The sequence below is a fragment of the Saccostrea cucullata genome, unplaced genomic scaffold, assembly GCF_032062105.1.
Source record: "Saccostrea cucullata isolate Sc308-1 unplaced genomic scaffold, CSIRO_AGI_Scuc_v1 ctg27, whole genome shotgun sequence".
Lineage (NCBI taxonomy): Eukaryota > Metazoa > Mollusca > Bivalvia > Ostreida > Ostreidae > Saccostrea > Saccostrea cuccullata.
In genome coordinates this window covers 916,982-941,328 of record NW_026920935.1, presented here as the reverse complement: position 1 = coordinate 941,328, position 24,347 = coordinate 916,982, and the positions used below count along the sequence as shown (strand labels likewise).

The following is a 24,347-nucleotide window of genomic DNA, read 5'->3' as shown; positions in this document are numbered from 1 at the left end:
CCAATCAATATTTCTTGAAGTTTTATAGCCAAGAGCAATGATCCCGTCTTAATCCGACTGTAATCCCATCATTTTCCCAATGCAGTCTACATATTCAAACAGAGATAACTATATAATCTATATAGTGTATACAGTATTGATACCCAAGTGTTCTCCAAGATTCTGGTATTAAAATATCACAAAAAAAAACTGTCGTTTATGTGGAACTAAAAAGGGCCATTTATTTTTTTATTTAAAAACTTTAAGAGAAGATTTGCTCTCTGCTTTAAAATCCAATAATACACCGTGAGTAAAATGAGCACTATATATAGTTTTGAATTCTCCAGACGTATGAGTTGCGCAGATAAGTTGGAGGAGATAACGGTGAACAGGATATATTCCAATAAATTTAATTAACAAAATATTAAGTCTATTATATTGTCCGAAGAAATAGTAATCGTCTGTGCGAATTTGAAGGCTAACAACACTCTGGTATTCATCCGCTAACACCCTACACGAGTAATCTAGTTCCTAAGGGATTCCAGCGGCAAGCCAAACAGAATTGGCTGGTGGTTGATCAAATCATCAACGGTTCAGGAGGTTTCCATCCCTTTGCTCTTCGTCATAATAGTTTACGACAGGTCGAGAGGTTCCAGTTCACCTCAAGCGGACACTTGTGACTAATTTGCATAAATAACAATGGCAGAATGAACTTGATTACCCCCCTTTATTCTGACAGATATGATGATCTGTTGTTTTATTCTATTATCTTGGGTGGCAACAATCGTGTTCGGTATAATCTAATCACGAATCATTTTGTACTTAGAAGTAAAATATTTTACATTGTAGTTAAGTTAAAAATAAGCCTTGATATAAAACTGGAGAATTTCGGAGCACAACTTCGCAAACATAATTCTTTCTCTTGGAAAATAAACCGTTTATTAAAATTAATATCCCAGGAAAAAATAACCAGAAGGTGTAAACTTTTTTCGTGTGATGTTAAACACGTCTTTAATATACTGCATATAAGATGCAGTAATGATAAGCACTAAAAACAATAATTGAAATTCTCTGTATCTCAAAAGAAAAAAAAAATAATGCAAACAGTTTTAATTTTATTCACTTTGAAGTTATTAGCTATGAAATTAGACGTGCTAATATACCTATCTGATGAAGGCGTTTGCATAAGATTTATTTAATAAGCGCATAAATATTGATAAGAAAATGTTCTATTAATAAATTAACATTCTTTATAAAGTGTGTCATCATTTCATAAATGTGCTTCAGATTTTTCTTGCCTCAAAATCCCTACCAATTTGTCTGTCACTTGCTCTTTTAATATCCTTTCTTATGATTTAAAGGCATTGTACACGCACGGTATCCTGCATTTTTACTCTATAACAAAACAGTTAATTGATAAGAAAATCCGAATTCAGTTTCCAGGCTAGGCTTGTCTAGTCTTTTCAATTTACATCATCACAATCTATTGAAAAGTTAAAGAAAAAAAAATTCAATATCAGAAAATGTTTATACAATCATTCTAAATCAATGAATCCCCTGAAGAAAGAAATTTCTACCTGATATTACCTCGTCTTTCTGACAATTCGTGACCATTATTTTAACAAAATCTGCATTATCACTCCAATAAAAATGCAGAAGCAAACGAGTACTCAACTCACCTAAGAGAGATAACTCTCTCTTTTGTCTGATCTTCAGCACCAACCGGGGGACCACACGTTATCAAACTTGGACGGATTACTTTTGGGGTCGGGGATAAGGGGGTAGTTCGGAGGAACAGCATTCTTGGTCAGTAATTGTAGTCGCTCGCTCAGTTGTTTCACTATTTCTGGCTTTGACTTGGACAAATCGTTGTGTTCTGTTGGGTCATCTAAAACGAATAAATTTCGTCAGGTTTATAAAGGCCTACTTGGTTTTGAACTTCATATTTACAAAGTTAGATAATTCGAATGGATTTTCAAAAAAATTAGGGTTTTTAATATATTTTATTTGATTATGTGATTTAAGATGTTACAGTGTACTTAACAATAACCTTTCAAATTAAAAAGCTGGTATCTTCCCGCATGCGCCTGCATCTCTTCTACAGACGGTTCCGGTTTGAAATCATACACCTGGTCCGGTTTATACCAGTCCGGATATAATCCTGGGTATCCATCAATTAACTTATAGTCCCCCATTCTGCATAAGAAAGGGATAACACTGTTTTATCATGAAACATATGGAGATAACGAACAGTATTCAAGATCAAAAGTCCATATAACAATACAAAATAGGAGTAGAGCAAACACGGACCTCCAAAACATAAGAGGTGGGATCAGGTGCCATGGAGAAGTGAGTATCCCCTGCCGACCGATCACTCTCGTCGTGTGCTCCTTGTCATGTTCGGGAAATAACGGACAAATCCGTTGTCAATTCAGTGTATAAATAATGGACTAACAATAAGTATGAAAAACGTCAGTCAGCATTTGACTCTATGATAAATTGTATTTATAATAAATGTTTGTGTTTTTCCCCAATGGCAGTAATATCACACTGTAAATTCAACATTTACAGCATCATGTCATTTGCTTTATCCAACTTCGTTTCCAGTTTATTTCTTTACCATGAAAATGTTTGACAAAATAAGTAATAAAATTTCAATTAAGATTTTAATTATTCTGATTCTTATTTTCCTGTATTTTGTATTGCAATACCTTATTGCGGCATGACCCTCTTCTGGGGCGACGTCAGAATCAAAGTTGTAAATGAGTTCAGTCCGCGGACCCGGGGTATTGTTTATAATAGCTGGCCACTGGCTCACCCCATCTCCGTTTAATGCTGCAGGAAAGAAAAAATAAGCCAATACACTTTATATACTAGTATATCATTTCTATATTTTTTATATTGATTCTATTTATATATGGTGCAGCACACCTCTCCGTCCTACCTGGTTTACCACCGGCGGCCTCAACCAGGGTACTGGACCAATCAACTGCGTGCAGCAAACTAAAAATAATCCATCAAAACGAATTATCAAAATCTTGCAAAAGACAAGGCATCTTATGGGGGGGGGGGTTATAAAAAAGCTTTAGTTTTTGCTTTCGTAAACTCCTAACCTTTCGAATGACTCTCCTGTTTTCTTTAGCCCTGCACCATGAACGAAAGAGACAACCCGAGTTCCACCTTCGTACACCGTGAATTTCCCTCCCCTCAAAGGATAGTTATTTCCGAAATACTGGGGCCAGCCACCATTCTATCAGAACAGTCGGGAAAGAGCTCAATGTTGGTGAAGTTTGACAGTAATGTGATTTTATGTGTGAGTACTAGTAACTTACGTCGGCGGTGAAGACAATGAGGGTGTCCTCATACAGCCCCGACTCCCGGAGTTGGTTTGTTATGTTCCCCACAGCTTCATCCAAGGCAGACACCATTCCTGTTATTATGTACATGTACATGATTATTTTATTCACATTGACTTGCGATGCCAAAAAGTTTTCTTTTTGTATACATGTATTTATATCCATTTGCCTTCAAATTTTTAACAAAGGAAATATAATCAAAATGTACGTATGATAAGCGAGACAAGATTTAGGCATTTATTCAGAATTAACAAAATCCTTGTCTACTCCAAGTTGTAAAATATAGATGAATAAAGAATATTTATACATCTTACCCTTTATTACAGGAATGGAAAGGAATCTGACATTTTTATCATTTGTTGACTAATAAAGATTATAATAGCAGAGACATAAATAACACATTGATAATAGATATTTCTTTCTTGCACCCTATTAATTTACAGAGAGAGATTTATATAAGAAGTCTAACCTGAAAACTGCCGTCTTCCTTGTGACTTAACACTAGGATACATATCTTCATATTTCTTTGGAACCTAAAAATGCATAGAAAAGGCTAGCGAGGTTCAATTTTTGACAGATCTTCAGCTATCATCACAAAAAACTGTATATTTATTGCGCACAAAAATTTGCGCTTAAAGTTCTGGATTAATTCTTCCAAATACTTACCTCAGTTGCGAAAACAATAGATTTGAAACGAATTCCTTACTCCTTTATGATGTTCGCTTCTCTATAGTTGACATCTGCACGAAGTGTGTTGGACTGAATTATCTTGCAAACTAAAATGGCAGTATAAATAGACGAAATTTCGACGATCTCAATTTCAAGGCGAGGAGAGCTATTAACAACAGTTATGAGGATTGTTTTGTTGTGGATCAGTAAAAAAAATATGTTAGGAACACATGGTTAGTAATATTTTGAGATAACAGTTTGAAAACATGGAGAAATAAATCGAGAAACTGCGCACTTTTTGTGCTGAATAAATATACAGTTTTTTTCTATGGGTGGCACTGTAGCTCTCCGGTCTGTCAATATATTTTTTCGGAGAGCTACAGTTCTGCAGCTAAGAAAAGGCTGGCGAGGTTCAATTTTTATCAATCATCACAAGAACTGATCCACATATTGCAATGAATGCTTCTAAGATTCTATAAATGGAACGAACATTTCTGAGAGTACATGTACATTCCTACGAATATCACAGTCCTTTGTCAGCTCGCCCCCCTGGGACCCCAGTCTAGCAAACATGAGTAGACATCCTAGTGGACCTTACCCGTCATTTTTGTAAAGTTTTAATTTGTATCATTCAAAGTATAACCTGAATTGGATCGTGGACATTTTGGAATGCCATGTACAAGAACAGAGGCTGGCTGGAGTTATGGTTCTTTATGATGTCCTGAGCTCTTGATGCAAACGTAAACTAAAAAAAATCAATGAGATATCTAGAAGTTACGTAGTTAAAACTGAGGTGTTTAAGAAAATTATAAAAATCTTATATACTAAAGGTTACAAAATATTTGCGGTAAGTTTGAAAAAATGTTTGAATAATCTTGTGTTTCAAAAGGATCCTTCGCTCAATGGTGACAAATTATATAGAAAAATACATTTTAATAAAACAGTTAAACTTGTATTTGTGCTCATGTATAATTAAAATAAATTGCTTTCAAAACTACAAATTTTGATTTTCCGTCATACAAATATAACAGAAATCCCTTTAAATTGTTCTTTACTGAGTTTTTAATTTAATGGTGACATTGATTTTATTGCTCATGAATATTCAAAAAGAAACTCTAACTATCCTTTTATTATTGTAAATGTTCTACTTAAAGATGATTTAGTGAATGGTTAAATCAAAACAGAAGAAATGAACAAAAACCTCAACAATAAAGAAAATTAATCTTTACCTACTTAGCATTAAAAAATGGAGTTTAAGGTTGAGTTTTAGAAAGGTAACCTAAATGCAATGTTAAATAAAATGATTTCCATATTTTTCAATCAGGGACCATGGAAAGGCTTAGGAATTGACACCTAGATCCAGATAAAGAATAAATGGTCATTAAAATCCCGACCCCCTAGACCCTTACCGCTGAGTACGTTCCGTTGAGATTCCTGACCGGTTTCTCGTTGTCCCTATAATCCAGATAATTATCTGAAAAAGAAGAAACATAAGTCTGAACTGAATATACAAAGGTCAAGACACCGATATATTGCATGTCAACCGATTATAATCATAAAAGAGACTACATGTATGTTGAACTGTTTGTGGATAAAAGAGAAAAATTATGCAACCATACCACAGCTACTTGTGGACAGGACCCCCCCCCCCCCCGATATTCAACCCCGGGGCTTGTTGGACATCTTTTTCAAAAATTATATTTATTACACTTATTCATCATGTGTACAATATGAAAAAATCGTCAAAACCCCAAAACAATCGCTCCACAAAAAAATACGCCACTATAATTCAACATAAAGATCTAGTACTTTTTAAAATAATATTGTTTGTCATTGAAAGGATAAAATACTGCTTACAACAGTTACTGTTTTATGTCGAATTTTGATGAAAAAAAAAATTAACTGGAACATTGCTAAATATCAAATGTATTCATGTGCACCAAATTACAACTGGCTTAATTGTGAAATGAACTCACACCACTCGTGTGTATAATGATCCTCCTGCGCGTTATAATAACCAAAGAAGGAATCGAACCCTCGGTAAGTCGGCGTGCAGTTCCAACTGCAGAAACCCAAGTGCCACCTGGAGAAAAGTAAATGGCTTCGTCAAGGAATATTTACAGAGAATCGGGTGATGATAAATTGCAGTAAACGATATGATTTTTTTCTTCTTTTTACTAACTTTCCAACCATGTGTGTAGCGTAACCAAGTTCTTTCAGTCTTCGAGGTAAAAACTTCATTTTCAGAGGTGAACAGACGGGCTGCCAGGGTAGAATCACAAGATGCTGTAACAAAAAAGCAATCAAAAACGCTTCTAATCATCATACGAATGCCTCAATATTCAAAATTATTTTCAAGATTTCGACCATTTACGACGCACCTGTAAACCTGCATGATAAGGGTAGTAACCTGTCATTATGGCATGGCGAGATCTAGGGAAAATGAAAAGTCTTTATTATAAGTAGTAAAAAGCTAAAAACTTCGGAAATCAAACTATAGTCTACCGACTTAATGTTCAAAATGAAATATATATAGTCTTAATTAGTCTTACGGACTACACAGAGGCTGTAGATAGGTCTGGTTCAGAATAAGCCCCTCCCTCGCCAGTCTGTCTATGTTGGGGGTTTTCATGTTAGGATTGTGGAATCCCACATCATTCCAACCTATCAACAAAGAATAAGGGTTACACATAAACCGATTTAAATCAAATTATTCTCAATACTTGATTATGAGAATCATTTCTTATAACAACTGGTTAATAAGGAAAACATCTTCATTCATTGTTATTCACCCCATCTCAAGAGATGTACTTGAAAATGATGCCATAGTTCATGAACTCCGATATTATGTGAAATTGTTAGGCACCTAGCATCGTGGGGGTGGGGTTGTTGCCCCCTTTTCCATCCATAAATTTTTAAGATAGAAAATGATCATTGAAAGCCCCCCCCCCCCATTCACACACTTTTGGTTGGAGTATAAGGGTAATGAAAGGTAATGGTGCACAGGCACTTGTTTCGTATACGGGCACCCCTACTTATTTTTATGGTAAAAATAAGTCGGGATGCCACTCGTTTACGAAACAAGTGGCTGTGTAATGGTGTGTTAAATTGAAAAAAATGGTATTGAAAAAGTTGGAACGTAACCCTACCCCCACCACCAAATACATGTAGGATATTCGTATTTGGACGATTTCCTTTTTTTTTGCTTGTCAAGTTTTTAGCTCACCTGAGCCGAAGGCTCAAGTTTTCACATTTTCCATCCGTAAATTTTTAAGATAGAAATTGATCATTGAAACTTTTCACATTTTCCCCCCCCCTGGGCCATTCACACACTTTTGGTTTTGTTCAAATGAAGGGCCACGCCCTTATTCAAGGGGAGATAATTGGGAATTAATGAAAATTTGGTAAAAATCTTCTTCTCAAGAACCACTGTGCCAGGAAAAATAAAACTAAACATCCTCAGGTAGTGTAGATTCAAGTTTGTTCAAATCATGACCCCCGGGGGTAGGGCGGGGCCAAAATGGCCGACCAAAGTTTTACATAGAAATATATTGGTAAAATTCTTTAAAAATCTTCTTCTCAAGAACCACTGTGCCAGGAAAGATGAAACTTATGGGGTAACATCCTCAGGTAGTGTAGATTCAAGTTTGTTCAAATCATGACCCCTGGGGGTAGGGCGGGGCCAAAATGGCCGACCAAAGTTTTACATAGAAATATATTGGAAAATTCTTTAAAAATCTTCTTCTCAAGAATGACAAAGGCATAATTCATCATATTTATAAGGAAGCATCCTCAGGTAGTGAAGATTCAAGTTTGTTCAAATCATGACCCCCGGGGGTAGGGCGGGGCCAAAATGGCCGACCAAAGTTTCACATAGAAATATATTTTTTTTAAAAATCTTCTCAAGGACAAACCCATAATTCAAATTTATATTGAAGCATCCTCAGGTAGTGAAGATTCAAGTTTGTTCAAATCATGACCCCCGGAGGTAGGGCGGGGCCAAAATGGCCGACCAAAGTATTACATAGAAATATATTGGAAAATTCTTTAAAAATCTTCTCAAGAATGACAGAGCCATAATTCATCAAATTTATATGGAAGCATCCTTAGGTAGTGGCTGTTTGTTCAATGGTGTGTTGAAATATATTGAAAAAAAAATCTTCTTCTCAAGGACAGAGCCATAATTCATCAAATTTATATGGAAGAAAAAGTTGGAACGACCCCCGGGGGAAGGGCGGGGCCAAAATGGCCGACCAAATTTTTACATAGAAATATATTGGAAAATTCTTTAAAAATCTTCTACTAAAGAACCACTGTGCCAGGAAAGATGAAACTTATGTGGTAACATCCTCAGGTAGTGAAGATTCAAGTTTGTTCCCCCGGGGCCAAAATGGCCCACCAAATACATAGAAATATATAGGAAAATTCTTTAAAAATCTTCTTCTCAAGAATGACAAACCCATAATTCATCATATTTATTTGGCTTGAAGATTCAAGTTTTTTTTCGGGGCCAAAATTTTTACATAGAAATATATAGGAAAATTCTTTGAAGAAAAGCAAATCCATGATTTCAAACTTTTCAATTTTTTACTTTTTCATAGCTACAGTACTCAGGTGAGCGATGTGGCCCATGGGCCTCTTGTTTTCAGGTTAGTTTAATTTTTTTTTCTCGGGCTGCCCTCACCCCCTCCCCCACTTTCAGAAACAATGCTACGTCAAGTGCTGATTGTTGTCAAAATTCTACATATATAGAGATACATCAAACTTACCCAGATCGTCTGCTACTATAAAGAGAATGTGCGGCGATTTAGCATGTACGTTCTTCCTTTGTAGCAAGAGAAAAACACCCCCAAACAAAATAAAAACAAAGAATTTCAACACCATTTTAACTGCTCAGCTACTGATGGCGGTTGAGCAACATGACATGGTGTGATACAGGACGACTGCTATCATCATTTTATCAGTATACACAACTGATAACAAAGGATACTTGTATTTACATGTATGCTCATAAAGATGCAGCTGGTAAAACTTTTTGTGTGCGGGTACCTGAAGAAGTTGACATAGCAATACAGGTGCCATAGGGCGGATGTTAATTCTTAAACAATCTTCTCCCAATTCTTAAACATGTTACATAATTAGATACGCGGGATTATATATTTTGAAGTTTATGCTATATCTTTGACGAATATACCGTAGTATTATACGCATAAATGATATACTTTATGATTCCTTTACTTTTATATACTTTTTAAACACTTTATTTTTAAAGTCTTATTTGGCCTAAAAAGTAAATATTAAACATTGCATGTCATCAACATGTCTTGAAAATTTAAGCACCAATTTTTAAATCTGATACTCCAGTATACTGTTAACAAGCAAGCATGAAAATATGTCTTGACATCGTTCAAAATTACAAGTTTTAAAGTTGATTGACTTCATCTTTCAGTGACAGGGACCTGGCATGGTTTTGTAAGTATGGGTGGGGGGGATGGGGGTAGGGTGGGGCAGTCACAGAAAAAAAAATCGACGTATCTGATAATATTTATCAAGCCAATAAATAATGAAGAGAAATGTCCATACACGAAAATTCCAGTTCGATGGAAGGGGATAAGTTACTTCTTTTAGAATCAAATTATATATATATAGAATACCTGATTTGACTTTAGTTTACTAAAACAAAAAGGGGTGCCCTTTCAATTAAACATTTCAACTGTAAAAAAGTTATGTTTGGAAAAAAGTGGGGAGGTTCGATAGTGGGACTATCACAAACGATGATTTTTCCAATTTGAATTATAGGAAGAAAGACAACTCACGTTTCTGTTCTTAATTTCCCAGACTATACCACGAGAACAGACTAAGATAATGAAATACATATACTGGGTACCTGATTTCTTTTTCGTTTGAACACATAAATGACTCCTTGATATTTTTTTCTTTATAACATAACAGGAATCTATCAGATACACACCCTCTTATAAATAATATTCATAAGCCTGACCCACTCCCTCCAATATTAAAAAAAGCAAATAAAGGGGAAGTTGGGCATAAAAAAATTCTTCAGTCATTTCGACAGAAAAAATGGAACAATGCAAGAGGGCTTGATCATGTTGCAACAAAAGTCGGTTTTTGAGCAATGTAAACTGTACAACGACCAGACAACAGGAATTAATATTTCATTATAAAAATAAATGCATCAACATGTCATGTAGAAAAAAGAAATACGTTAAGCTTGCATAAAGTGAGTGAGATGTAAAATCATTGAAATATAATAAAGTTAACATATTCAGTAATTTTTAAAGATTTTCATGCGTTTTTTTCCTTTCTTTAAGGATTATTGTTATTTTTTTTTTTTTTTGGAGGGGGAGGGTCCGAATTCTTAATGTACATGCTATGACTTTTAGTTTTGTAAATTAATTAATGTCTCTCCAGTAAATCTTTAAGAAAAATACAAAGACTTGTCCACAATTGTGACGTCATAATTAAAGACCTTTACTGATTATTATGACGTCATAAATCCAGGAACGCAAATGTGACGTCATAATCAAATTTCTGGCATTTCGGGAAATCTTTCCGAAACCTATGGTTGGCAATTTATCTGTGTTCTCAGATTTGTCAACCATTTCGCCGGATTTATACGTGGTCAAAGTACAGCTGCGTATTGCAAGTCTTCTTGACTGTTTACAGTCAATCTGTGTTGAAGACGAGCGATTTTATTGAAGATTCTGAAGACAAAGTACCACTGGGTACTTATTGGTGAGTTGTTTTTCATGCTTTCACTTCATATCACATGTTATATATGATACTACAAGGACATAGGCAGAGGGATTTTGTAGACTGGGGGTGAAAATGAGTCGTTCATAGTTTTCTAGGATAGTTTTGCATTTTGTAGGATATATTGTACCATTTAAGGAGAGGGGCCATTAAGTTATATAAGAACTTGTTTCCAATTCTTATGATTTATATTCATGAAAATTAAATGGAAGAAAGTTTTATTTAGGAAGTAAGCTTTGACCATGCAGGGATTTAGAGTTTTTAAATCATAAGTTGTCTGACATTGCTTACCAGCTATTGTAGTTTTTTCTTTATTGTTGCTGGGGGTGAGGTGGGGTGGAGGTAAGAATATTGAATTCAGTATGGTTGGGGCTTTTTATTAATACAGATCCTACATTTATATTACCACTTGTAGTGAGTTGTTACGTTGCAGATCGAGACAGTAAATGTAAAATAATTATACCGAATATTATTAAGTTCTGGTCAGGAGTACAATTTAATACTACGCAGTAATGTCATGGACCATCTTCCTATAAGTACAGCAAAGGGATCAAAATTCAAATATTGTCTGAAGGATCCTAAATTATGTATGATGACGGTCTTATTTATGATCAAGTATGCCTTATGTATTGTGTTTTTTCCCAATACATTTTACTGTCTTACGTTTGACTTTCAAATTTACAGATCGCTATACTATTGTTTCTTTTATAGAATTAGGCGATTTGAGCTCGTAAAAATATCTATTAGATTTATACATAGAGTAGCACTTCGTCACACATATATTCCGATGTTCCCAATATAAAATATAGTTAACGATGATATTCATGATATTTTTTGAATTCAAATACACATCAGAATTAAATTTTTAGACATGTTTTACATTCAGGCAAAATCTCACAATAGCCTTTCCCCTCTTTCAGGTATTGCCTTGTTAAGGATCGAAGCGTTCATAATAATTAATCTCTTATAAATGAGAAATAAGGTTAAATAATATCTGATACATTTTTTGCAGGAGATAATGGAAAATAAAAGAAGCCAGCGTTCACCCATCTCACATGGGTTTGATATTGAGATAAACAGCATTCAGTTGAAACCATCAAGAGTTGCTGAGATAGCAAAGCGTTTGAAGAGCGCTAAAGAGAACATCAACTCGACTGCGAGCAACAGTCGCAGCAGAGATTGCTGTAATAGTGCAAAAGGAAGCATGCGTACTCCCCCAGTCTCTAGACCATCTAGTCAGATGTCAGGAAATGACTTTCTTGTTTCTGGAAAAGAGGACAAAAAGGAAAGCCCTGGGAAAGATGACGTTAAACAAAGCTCATCAGTTGTACGTAAAACGGGGGAAATGGCCATGGCAAGCCCAAGCCCTGAGCCTAAGATTTCTCGTTCCTTCCTCAGCCAATCCTCTGTAATATCTAGAAATGGAAGTGGAAAATCCAACAGACATGTTTGTTCTGCCAAAAAGGATTTGATAGTCCAAACAAGCCCAAGAAATGGTGGAGAATCCTATCGTTCTGCAAGTAATCTGTCGGGATTTGACTCGCAGTGCGAAAGCAAAACCCCAGAGAGCGGGCCATACACTGATCGTCGCAGAACTCCTGCTAAAGAAAGTATCTCCAGAAACAATACATCTGATTGCGTCTCCCATGCCGGTCGCAAAACCCCTGGATGCAGAAACTACGATCAGAGTGCTGAGAAGAATGCAGCAAATTGCAAACACTCAGGGAGAGTAGAGGACCCACCTCACGAAATAAAACGTGCTAGCAATTCCCCCACAGAGGACGAGTACCAGTATGAAGATGATTTCGAGGAAGAGGATTCAGAAAAAAAGAGGAAGAGAAAGAAGACAGTGTTGTCTACAAAAAGCGAGGATGATTTTTGGAATACTGGCGTAGATGATGAGAAGCCAAATCGAAGGTTGCCTTTAAAACTTAATTTGGCCACTTTTGCTTTTGATGACAGTAAGGAGAAACTTAAACAAGCTTGTCACAAAACCTTGGAGCCAAAAGGTATCAGTCAGAAGCAATCTGGTGTAAATCACGTATTCGCAGGCAATGTTGGATTGAAGTCTGAAACAAGAAATGAGTCGAGCACCTCCCTTTCTTGTGACAGAAAAGCTGGAAGTCACTCAAGAACCTCATCCAGGCAGTCTCGATCCAAAAGCAGATCTCTCTATAACGACTGTCGTCCTGGTAGTAGAGCCCACGATAGGGAGCTTCACTATGAGAGCAGACTCTCATTTTACAGTTCTCATTCTGATTTCATAACCCCTGGAAATGATGCTCATGCTGATAGCAAATCTCCGGGTCTGGGTCAAGGAGCGGCCGACAAGAGAACCCCTGATACTGATTCTCGATCTGGAAGCAGAACCTCAGATCGCAAAGTTCGTACTGCTAGCAGAACTCCAGATAGAGAATCGTACTCCAGATGCAGTCAACCGGATCATAAAACTTTAGCTTCAGCTTCTGTCACTGGATGGAAAACTCTGGAGAGCGATTTCCGTCCAAGAGGCAAGGTACCGCATACTGAAGCCCTTGCTAATCATAGAACCCCGCTTAGAGATTCTTTCTCTGCAAGCACAAGTCCGGATGATGGAAGCACAAGTCCCAGTGATGGAAGCACAAGTCCCAGTGATAGAGGCACAAGTCCCAGTGATGGAAGCACAAGTCCAGATGATAGCTCACGCTTGGGAAGCGGTAAAGTGAAAAATGATCATAGCTCTGAAAAGTTGAATCAGAGTAACGAAAAATTAGGCAGATACACGGGCAATGTAGAGACATCATCTCAAGAAATGGAGAGACCAAACTGTTCTCCTAAAGTGGTTGAGTACCACTATGATGATGATTTCGAGGAGACCGAAGATTTAGAAAAAGAGGAGAAAGGTAAAGAGACAGTGGTGTCTACTGAAAGCAAGGATGATTTTTGGAACACTGGTGATGATGATACCACTAAGTCTAAGAAACTGAAAGAGGCGGTATCTAGAGAACCTAAATTGGCAGCATTTGCTCCAGTCAAAGAAATGCAGAAATTCGACCAAACTGGTAACGAATCCTTGGAGCCTGATTGTATTAAACTGAGATCATCTAATATGGAAAAGAAGTCGGTCTCAAATCACACAGAAACTACGAGCAAGTCTCCAGCTTCTGTAAGGCAAACCACCACTGAAGCCTGTGCAAAATGGGTTGCTAAAACAAGTGTGCTTACTATACCTAAAGATCCACAAGATTTGTCTGCTTTGATTGCTGAGAAGATTCTTGGTGATAAAACTGAGTTCAAAATTACAGGCAAAAATATCCGGAAATCTCGCAAAACTGCTCCAGATATGGGAAAAACAAAGCGGGAGCCATCCAAACCTCCGGTAAAAGAAAAACAGAAAGAGCGGAAAAAGGCCAAGAGAGCAAAGGCTAGGCTTCAGGACTTCACTGCTTTGGAACACCGTGGCACAAGCGATGGGAAGAATGATATAGAAGGAATGATGATCACCGGCACCGCTAAGAGTAGCCCTTATCTGAATCGACAAGATCATAGGATGGGAAAAGGGACATGCTCTACCTCAACTGGTCTCCCAACCGTTTCAAACACCTTGGACGATCTAAAGCTCAGTCCTTATTTGAAACAAGGACAAAGAAAGCCACAGGCAGACGTCGCTCTTCCAAGAATCGAAGCTACTCGAATCAATCCAATGGTAGTGGAACATCATGGCGATCGCAAGAAAAGCACAAATGTTATATCGAGGCAACACAGAATGATTGAACTAGAAGAGGAGATTGGAAGCAACCAGTGGAAACCGGAAGTACGAAAACTTCCGCATCGCCCGCGGCAGATCAACGAGCGCACGCTGAGAAAGTTGCCTTGTCCACCAACACACCCAACACACCCCAAAGCTGAGGCGACTATGTACGGAGATAGTCTGGAAGTGACCGTCATGGATCCGTGCGGTCAGGGATACGCTTCCGACAAGAACAATATTAAAATTACCGTCATGCATCATTCCAATAAAATCTACAAAGAACTGCCCACTCATCCGCCCCGAAACGAGCTGTATTACGAGTACTCGTCCGATCCCGACATCATCAAACATCGGGCTGAAGGACCGCCTTTTGTTACATACACTGGTATTTCATTGGAGAAGAGAAGATACTCCAAACGCTAGATAATAACGCAAACTTGAATGTTAATGATAAAGTTTTTTGAAAAGGTCACAAAATTTAGGATTGAGGGGGAGGGGTATTTGAAACTTTGTATATATTAAAAATAAAATAGACTGCGATATATAGAATCCAAGTAAGGTTTGTCCACTCAAATATTTACGTTTTGTGAAGTTTGATTTAATATGATATAGACCATTTGTTTGATGAAATTAGTTTTTAATTTAACAAAATAAGCATGTTGCACGTTTATGCTTAAAAAAACAAACAAAAAACAAAAAAAAAAAAAAAAAAAAAACTTGGTCATCTAAACGCATATTTGATTATATGTGTATTTAACGAACTACTAAATGGTCAGTTCAATTGCTTGTACATGTTTTCTGTGATTTATTTTTAAAATTGCATGCAGAATGCAAACAGAATGCATAGAAAATTTTTATTTACTTTTAAACTGTATCAATGTACATATATTTAAAATGTTGGCTTACCAAATGCACAGCCCATTGTATATATTTTAAAGCCTAATGAATATATTTTAAAGCTTGGCTTATCAAATGCATAGCTTAAGTGCTATAATATACGTCATAACATCTTATTAATTTATTATCAAACTTTGTAGTGAATTTAGTGTTGAAAAAATATGCATAAATATTTAACTTACTCTTAATTTCAAATTGGCTTACCAAATGCATAGCCCCTTTGTATTTGTAGATGCATATTAGAAATAAAAAGCGCTTACAAAATTTGCCTTTCTTTTTTTTTCATAATTGCAACCCTGTGCAAGGTAAAAAAAATTCTCAAAATCAATGGAAATTTTCTCTCTTAGAAGTCCAAAATACTTCCCCAATATAATGACAGCGGCCTGTATACACATTTGTGTGATTGGTGTGGCGGGTGCAAGGTGTATTGAGGGAAACACTACCTCAAGTTCATACCCGAACCGCAAAGTAAATCTACAGGATTCAAGATGTGTTTGTGAAACACTATGCGCCCGGCGGCAACAAATTCGAAAAAAAGCTAGTTTTAGCATATAGGTCACAGTCCAGGTCACAAGGTCATTGCCCTTGGTGTCATTTGAAAGAACTTGATTAGTGGAGTTTGCATACCAAAATATGAAGTTCTTATCTCTCATGGTTCAAAAGTTATGGGGAAGGTTCAAAAAAGCTAATGTCTAGCATAAAGTTTGCAGTCAAGGTCACAAGGTCATTGACCTTGGTCAAAGAACTTAATTAGAGGAGTATGCAAACCATACACGAAGTCTCTGTCTTTCATGGTTCAAAAGTTATGGCGAAGGTTAAAGTTTGCCGACTAAAAGCTATTTTTATCAGTCAGGTCACAGTTAAGGTTACAAGGTCATTGACATTGGTGTCATTTAAAAGAGCTTCATTAGTGGAGTATGCATATTAAATATGAAGTCTCTACCTTTTATAGTTCAAAAATATGGTGAAGGTTAAAGTTTGCAGAAAATAGGCTATTTTTAGCATATAGGTCACAGTAAAATTGACAAGGTCATTGACCTTGATGCCATTTGAAAGAGCTTCATTAGTGGAGTATGCATACCATATATGAAGTATCTTTCTTTCATGGTTCAAAAGTTATGGCTAAGGTTAAATTTTGCAGACAAACAGACAGACTGACAGAAAGACAGACAGACAAACAGACAGGACAAAAACAATATACGCCCCGGATCTATCGATTCGGGCGCATAATAAATAAAAGATAAACATAATTAAAATAGAGATTCATATTTAGTCATTATAACAAAGAATATATGCATACAAATACCCTTATTTAGCTGAATTCCGCAGTCAAGTGTATTGTTTTTGTTCAGGTGTTTTTGTTGAAATAGTTCAGGCATTTTTTCGATTTCTTCCAAATAATTTACCACAATTTAACCACAGAAAATGTTAAAAATGTGTCAACAACATCCAGATTGGCACGTAAGTCCTCCGAAGTATTTGTTTACTTTCTATAAGTTAGTCTAATTTTTGAGAAATAAATATGTTACTATACTTTATAAATTTTCGTTGATAATGATCTTTTTCAGAAACAGTTTAATTGTAAATGAACAATTCTTACATTTGCAGTAGGAGGACGACCATTTGATTTTAAAGGGGGAGGGGGGTGGTAAATTTTTTCGAGTCAGATTATTTTTTTCATGTCGGTGAAGGACATTATTTATTTATTTCCAATTTAATCAAGGACAGATTATTTATTTTCTTCTACACTGAAAAAGTATAACAAGAAAAAAGGTGGCAGTCGACAACTCCGATTCGGGGGGGGGGGGGGGGGGTCAGGGGCAGATTATTTCTTCTTCTTCTTGCCCAGTCGAGGACATATTATTTATTTTCAACATAATCTATTTCCAAAATCCCCCCCCCCCCCGAATGAAATGGTCGTCCCCAAGAGATGACGGTTCATTGATTGATTCGATTTTAAGAGTATTATATAAGTGCTTCAGCTGAAAAAAATTAGTTAAATAAAATTATATCCTCTAGACCTAGTATTAACTACAGTGAATGGTATAAGACATGGTTTGGAATTTTTTTTATTACTACGTGGTCACGAAATTCAAATTGGCATTGCTTCATTTTTACTTCGAGTGATCAAGGGTTTCGAAAGACTAAGAGTTCGAAAGTTAAAATCAAGAGTAGATTTGATTATTTATAAAAGGGGGGGGGGTAAAAATCGGAACCGGAGACTCACTTCGATCTATCAAGAAATAAGGTCGGGCCATTATGAGTTACCTGTACAAGTAAGAAATGTACATACAGACGCTAAACAAGTATTATATTGTATAACTGACTTCGCATAATCAGGGTCTTGCATGGGGCATCTATATACGGGTAACTTATGCTATTCACCAAACTGTTTTACATCACCTCCTGATTGTTGGTAGGACATGGAACACGTGTAATGGTCTGACATTTCATTTGATGTACTCGATAGAGAGCAATGATCTCTCTGCATTCTTTTGCGTGCCCGAATGACAGACACCACCTTGATAAGACGTTACGTAAAAGCAAGGTGACCGAAATCATTGAAAAAACTAATCCAAATAGCTAGCAGATTTTTCTGTTGTTCTGTAAAAATAATCTTATAACGCACAGACTGAACTGGCCTCATTCTGAAGGAAATTCTGGCTAGATAAAACTTTCCAAATTTGAAAATGGTAAATTATAATAGTATTTAAATTACAATACAATTAAATCATCAAAATCATTAATGTATAACATTTTATAACTCCCTAGTTATAACAAAATGGACATGAAATGTGGTCACAATGTATGGTAAGAACATGAAGAATAATATGGTTTCAAAAGTTGGTTGCTTCTAAAAAGTTATTCGTTGTACAGGGGCGGATCCAGCAATTTTTGAAAGGATCGAGGGGTTCCAGGGTTGTTCCCCTCTTACCCCCCCCCCAATACATACTCTCAAGCAAAGATTCACAGACTTGTATGGAAATATCTAAGGTTGTGCTAAATACTATCTTTGTTTTATGGCCTTTTTTTTTTTTTTTTTTTTTTTTTTTAAAAAAGCGTCCCCCAGTATTAACAAAACAACAAATAAAAAATAAACAAAACAAAACCAAAAAAAAAAAAAAAAACACGTTTCAAAAACTACGGATGCCTTAAAATTGAATGGATTTGTATCATTTCCGAAGAGTATAAAGAATTTTCTTTAAGAATTTGAAAAACTTTTTTTGGGGTGGGCTTTAAAACAGAGTTACATGTTAGTTCCTTCAATAGATCTAGATATGATAAAAAACGGTACAAGTATAGTGTCTTCCCACAAATTTTTATTAAAATAGAAAATTAGGTGTTATGACTATACAGATACATTTTATAAAAAGCAATATTGTAATAAATTCAATATTTTGTATATATTTTCATTTTTATTACATTTTGTTAAATATGAATTTAGTTTAATAAAAAAAAAAGAAGAAATTTTTATGAGAAAAATATAAATTAAGTTTCAATAATTAGTGTCAGAATGTAACAAAAAGTACAAGTATTTTACAGTGTAAGAATTCAATTTGTCACCCAAGGTTTTCCTGTTTATTCAATATAAAACAGTTTTTGTACAAGTGAAAAAAAGGACTTTCTTTTACAAATATTGGCATGTCCAGCTAATGGATTTCTATTGTATTTTGGTAAACAATTTACCTATGAGTTTTTAGAGTCAGATGTTCAATAAGCATGATAATCAAATAATTGCGTAATAGTGTTAATCTCTTTTGTGATTTTGTCTTTTTGTTAAGAAGGCCTAAGGGTCTGAAGTCAAGCCCAAAGTTTACTCAATTACCGTGGCGGTCATTTTTATGTCACGTGATCACTCTGTTTTTAATTAATCATCTTTATTTGGAAAATTTTTACAACTTTCGGCTATTCATTAAGAAATTCTAAATTTTGATTGGCTAAAATCCTGTAATCCAAAGACGCGGAATCGTCGGTGAAAATTCGCCCAAGCTTGGTCACTTTCATCGACGATTTCAAAGAATAAACTTCAGTTATTAAAAATATATTATTTCTTTATTCTTTGGATTTTTACAGGTATGTAAATCGTATAATTTTTAGTTAATTGATTCATTTTCTATTAAAGCAATTCTTTTTATGCTCATGAATAAATTTTAAAATATTAAGTATTTTATTGATAAGTATTTTTATGTATTTCTTGATTCTAAATTTGAGCTTGAGTTAAGTTTCCCCTAAAGTTTTTATTGTTGCATAAGTTTTATGCATAGTGACCTCATTTAGTATTTGAGTTTATAGTTGTATGTTTTATTGTAATAAACGGGTTTAGCGACAGTCTCAAATAAATGTAGCGTTCTTTGAATTGTAATTTGAAATTTAGCGCCATTATATTCATTGTGTGCTCTTTAATATAAGGAGGTAGAAATGTTATTTGTTTGTATCGAAAAGCGCTGGAAAAGTAAATTGTAAAATGACTTTAGAGATAAGATTGTAAGTACAGAAGCTTTTGATTGTTATGATTACCTTTATATTTAAATGATTTTAGTTCGGATTAGTTTCCACTTCAATGATCTATGATTAAAGTTAAAAGAAAAGTGTAAAATAGATAATGTTTTATTTCCAAATTTTCTCTGTTTAGTAATTCATGCTACGAGACTGTCCGCTGTAATTTGTGGGAAGACAGTAGTTTAGATTTATATAATATCTATGCAAGTTTAGATTTTCATTTTACAGAGGGATTTTTCCTAAATTGTTCAACCTCTGTACAGTCACCAGGATTAACTTTAAAACATATTTTTATAATATTTTACATTGTATTTGTAACTGGTGACTGTTTGTTTATAAGATTATTAATACACACTTTCATCGACGATTTCAAAGAATAAACTTCAGTTATTAAAAATATATTATTTCTTTATTCTTTGGATTTTTACAGCCACCGTATAAGCCAGGAAGTAGAGCAGTCCAAATAAGGAATAAAGTTAAACTTTCCCCAAGCGAGTGATTCCCCTAATAAATAAAATACAACACAAGTTCACGTGTAACCATAAATAACAACGTGACAATAGCCAACACAGCCAAAGATCGCGGGAATCCAATATCATATTAAACCTCGCATGCTACATACAAGATCTCTCCATTCTCTCATAAAAAAGTATAATAGAGAAGGTGACTGGAGGAAACTTAATGTGTGAGAATCTCTGTATTCAATAAATAAGTGGGACGTACAAATACAAATGTATATAATCTCGGAAAACGTTTTATCCCCTCTCACTCTCCAAAAAATAAAGGGGGGGTTCCAACCCCCGGAACCCCCCTCTGGATCCGCCAATGGTTGTAGACGTTAAGATGGTTTGGACGTGATCTTATGTCACAACAGAAGGGGTCCCCTCTATTTTTTAAACAAGGATTCCAATACAAGAGAAACAGGTGATGTGGAAATTAAAATATAAAATTATGAAAATCTGAGCGAAATTTCAATATATCTGAAGGATTGACGATGTAGGGTCACCAGTTAAAATTCTGAAAATACTTATTCATACAGTTACTGTACTATAGACAGATACTCGTCTGCATTGTAATTGTACTTTAATACAGACGTTTATAATGACACTATTGAAACCACTCTCACATACAACTTTTTTTGACTTAGATCTAGTTCAAGGCCTTCACATCTGACAGTGTTTTTTTTTCTTTCTAATATATATATATATTATAATAGTAAACCTGAAACCTAGCTAATCACGTTGTACCCAGATGGTATGGGGGACTTTAAATAGAAGGGGACACGCGATAACAGGTGGCGCTGGGAAATCGTAAGAAGCTGCTGGGAGGAACTTCATGTTGTCCAGAAATCCCCCTTCTCTAGTGTAAACTCTTATCATAACCTAGCGTACTAGTGTCTTTCCTATAGTGAGCGGACTATACACATTACATCAAGGTAAGTACTAAACTTTTGTGACAAAGGATAAAATAGTGATATAGCACACGCGGATGTCTCATTTAGAATGATTTAAAATTTTGAAAATAATTATAAAATAGAATATATCGATGGGGATGGTGTTTTAATAGACATAATATATATTTAGAATAGCTTTTTCTCTGTAGTTTCAATTTTAACGATATCAGCATGAATACGCTTGGAAGTTATTTTTAAATAGCATGTGATTACATTTTTACAACGCGTGAACATTGCATAATAAGGTCAATTGTTAAAAAAGATAGCGAGTACATAAAATGTATTCGTTGTCAATCAGATAAATCGACCTCATTCTTTTCTGGGTCACTGTATTCGTGCATTCACCCATATATAGGATGACAAAACGTTCTTTGATGACCTGGCTATCATGTAATGACTTCACACTTGCATCTGATAATACAAATATAACTGTGCAGCTGGATACTTTTATTGAGAAAATCAATATAGATCAAATGCATGCCTTTTTATTGTTGTTGCAAGTTTAAATAAATACCTATTTAATCTTACCAGTATCCCCCTCCCCCGGGATTCTAAGGCTGATATAGGAGGATCAAGATGTATATACACTTATACTTACAAATATTAAGAATAAAATCAGATACCAATATATAGCATGATAAAGAATGAAAAAATATTTCTGAAAGTCACTTCATAAATAAGTACATGTGTGTGATAATCTTATCTAGAAATGTACTAATAATATGGCAAAATATGTACTCTAACAATATAGAGGAAGGCTTCTAAACTACTTAATGATGACCCACGTATTTACATACTACTGGCGATGATTGCTGTGGACCTATAGTGGCCGTAGAAGGCTACAAATGAGCGATAACATTTATTTATTTTAGATTATTCATCCAATACAAACAAATTAAAGACTGACACCGTGTAAACACAGTCTGCTTAATAGAGTTTAGAGGACTTACTGATATCTGGAAGAATAATGAACAGTTTTCTTTATAGCTTACCTAACTCAGATAATTCATTTACGATAATCAGTCTGAAAAAGTTATGAATAAAACATCAGATCCTTCCAACGAAAAATGAAACATTGTGGGTACTGAGCCAGAGAATTTGATTAAAAATTGAAATTTAACAGGAGGAGGGGGTAGCTAAATCTCCAAAGCTAGGGTATGCAAGACAAATAACTGAAAAACCCGTAATGAGTTTTCTTTTTAGAGTTGTCCTCCTTCGCACTTCGCGCAGTGCTTATTCGATAAGACTTTCACATATATATGCTGTGGTACGTTCGAGTGTTTTTTAGAACTCATCGCTTTTTCCAAACATCACTTTTTACTAAATATTGAAAATGTTCATTGAATAAAAGAATGGCTGTCGAAAGCGGGGAACCACTTTTCTTTTGAATTTGCTTGTTGTTGCAGTGCTGGTTAACCGAAATTATCAATATGTGGTAATGTATGGAAAAAAAATATGGCCACGAAAAAAGTTGAAACCTATCACACACATTCTTTGCTACTTCCTCAACAAACTGTTCTCAAAAAAATACGTTAATATAATAGCCCTTTTCAACTAGGGAAGAAAACATGTTGGACCTTTTATATCTGTATATGACAAATCGACCATCACTCGTTGATAGATGCAAGTTATTATCAGAAATGTGACATCATCTATACTGACACCAATATCTCAGTACACATCAACAAAACGTAGCAACTTAAAATATTCTTGAGGAAGAAGGTAGATGATAAGACTAGGAGCCTGAATAATGATTCCACTCTAAATTCTAATCTATAGTACTCTGTCCTTGAAATCTGGAACTTCGTCCAAAACACTCTTACTTAATATAACGGAAGACAGTGTACCATCAAAACTATAATCCACCAGATTACAGCATGCTTGGATAACATGAGATGTTAAAAGACAGTCAAAGAGGAAGAGAGTGTTGTAATACAGCAAGGAACATCAAAAGTAAAGTCAACATCAATATAGGATACCAGCCTAAAAAGAGACTTAAATAAATAAAAGAGTGTAGTAGGCCTATAGAAACTACAAATAGGACAAGGTAAGCCAGATCTGACAAGCAACTCAAAACAATTTTGGAGCAAAAAAGTTAAAGATGCTGCGAATAAGTTGGAGATGCGCCGATCAAGGATGTAAATGGTCTACATGTGTAACATATTTGGAGATTGAATTAAAGGGGAACATCGTAAATCAACAATTTACATCAGCAACGAAGATGTGAATACTACCTAAAATATAAATCCTCATTTTGCCAAAAGTATGGAGCTCGGTTACCAAACAGACCTTATATTTTTGGATTTTTTTCAAAGCAATTGATAAGGTTTCCTACGAGAGACTTCTCTTTAAGGCGCACTTTCATGGACTCGGACGCTCTACTCCGCAATGGTTTGGGGACTTCCTTAGTGGCGAGAACCAGCAAGTGTTAGTAGATGGGGTAAGCTCATGCAGCAGGAGTGTCTCAAGGAAGCGCTCAGGCCGCTGGTATCCCTCCTCAATAGCAATGAGTCTGTCGTTCTTGTGTCTTCGCTTATGAGTGTGTCCTCTGCCATAAGATCTCAAATAACGATATAGCTAAACTGCAAAAAGACCTGAAAAGTATATTACAATTGAGAGTGTAAAAGTTTACCCAAGCAAATGTTAATTGCTAATAATTTCATACAAAAGTGCTCTACAACACCCGCGGTTAGATGTTTTGAATTCTGAACAACTTCTCATAGACCAACAGTGTAATATCAATACAACTTATAAAAACTCTCTTTTGATCTCCAAAGGATTTCTTTGGAGGAAAAAAAGAAGAACGAGATACAAAGCTGTGATGATTTACAGGATTGCACACGGCCTGGTAGCTATTCCACCATCTTAGCTGTTGTAGCCAGAGGACATACGTACAGATTCGTAAAGATTCCTGGTACTATATGGGAAGATCCTCCTTCTCAGACCGCACGGTATCAGGATCTGGAACAATTTCTGTAGCAAAAAGCTG

At 35.4% G+C, this 24,347-nt stretch overlaps 2 protein-coding genes across 5 annotated transcripts; one reads left to right on the top strand and one right to left on the bottom strand.

The window, feature by feature from the left end:
• Nucleotides 1-1,118: 1,118 nt before the first annotated feature.
• Nucleotides 1,119-24,217, bottom strand: LOC134258732 (arylsulfatase B-like). Of its 3 annotated transcripts, none has more exons than XM_062741293.1 (15): nt 8,774-8,957; nt 6,557-6,668; nt 6,386-6,437; nt 6,187-6,290; nt 5,981-6,087; nt 5,414-5,478; nt 4,648-4,749; nt 3,805-3,868; nt 3,312-3,409; nt 3,093-3,229; nt 2,924-2,982; nt 2,691-2,814; nt 2,030-2,175; nt 1,659-1,867; nt 1,119-1,374 (listed from the first exon to the last, which is right to left on the bottom strand). In XM_062741293.1, the coding sequence occupies exons 1-14, from the start codon at nt 8,886-8,888 to the stop codon at nt 1,692-1,694; spliced, it is 1,461 nt and encodes a 486-aa protein (XP_062597277.1). In that variant the 5' UTR covers nt 8,889-8,957; the 3' UTR covers nt 1,119-1,374; nt 1,659-1,691. The 3 variants fall into 3 exon arrangements, with proteins under 3 accessions (XP_062597277.1, XP_062597276.1, XP_062597278.1); XM_062741292.1 differs by having other exon boundaries at nt 1,120-1,462; XM_062741294.1 differs by lacking the exon at nt 8,774-8,957 and adding an exon at nt 23,694-24,217 and having other exon boundaries at nt 1,121-1,462.
• LOC134258731 (serine/arginine repetitive matrix protein 2-like) lies at nt 10,554-15,345 on the top strand. 2 transcript variants are annotated; one of them, XM_062741291.1, is made up of 3 exons: nt 10,554-10,760; nt 11,791-13,375; nt 13,418-15,345. In XM_062741291.1, the coding sequence occupies exons 2-3, from the start codon at nt 11,797-11,799 to the stop codon at nt 14,929-14,931; spliced, it is 3,093 nt and encodes a 1,030-aa protein (XP_062597275.1). In that variant the 5' UTR covers nt 10,554-10,760; nt 11,791-11,796; the 3' UTR covers nt 14,932-15,345. The 2 variants fall into 2 exon arrangements, with proteins under 2 accessions (XP_062597275.1, XP_062597274.1); XM_062741290.1 differs by having other exon boundaries at nt 11,791-15,345.
• Nucleotides 24,218-24,347: the final 130 nt, after the last annotated feature.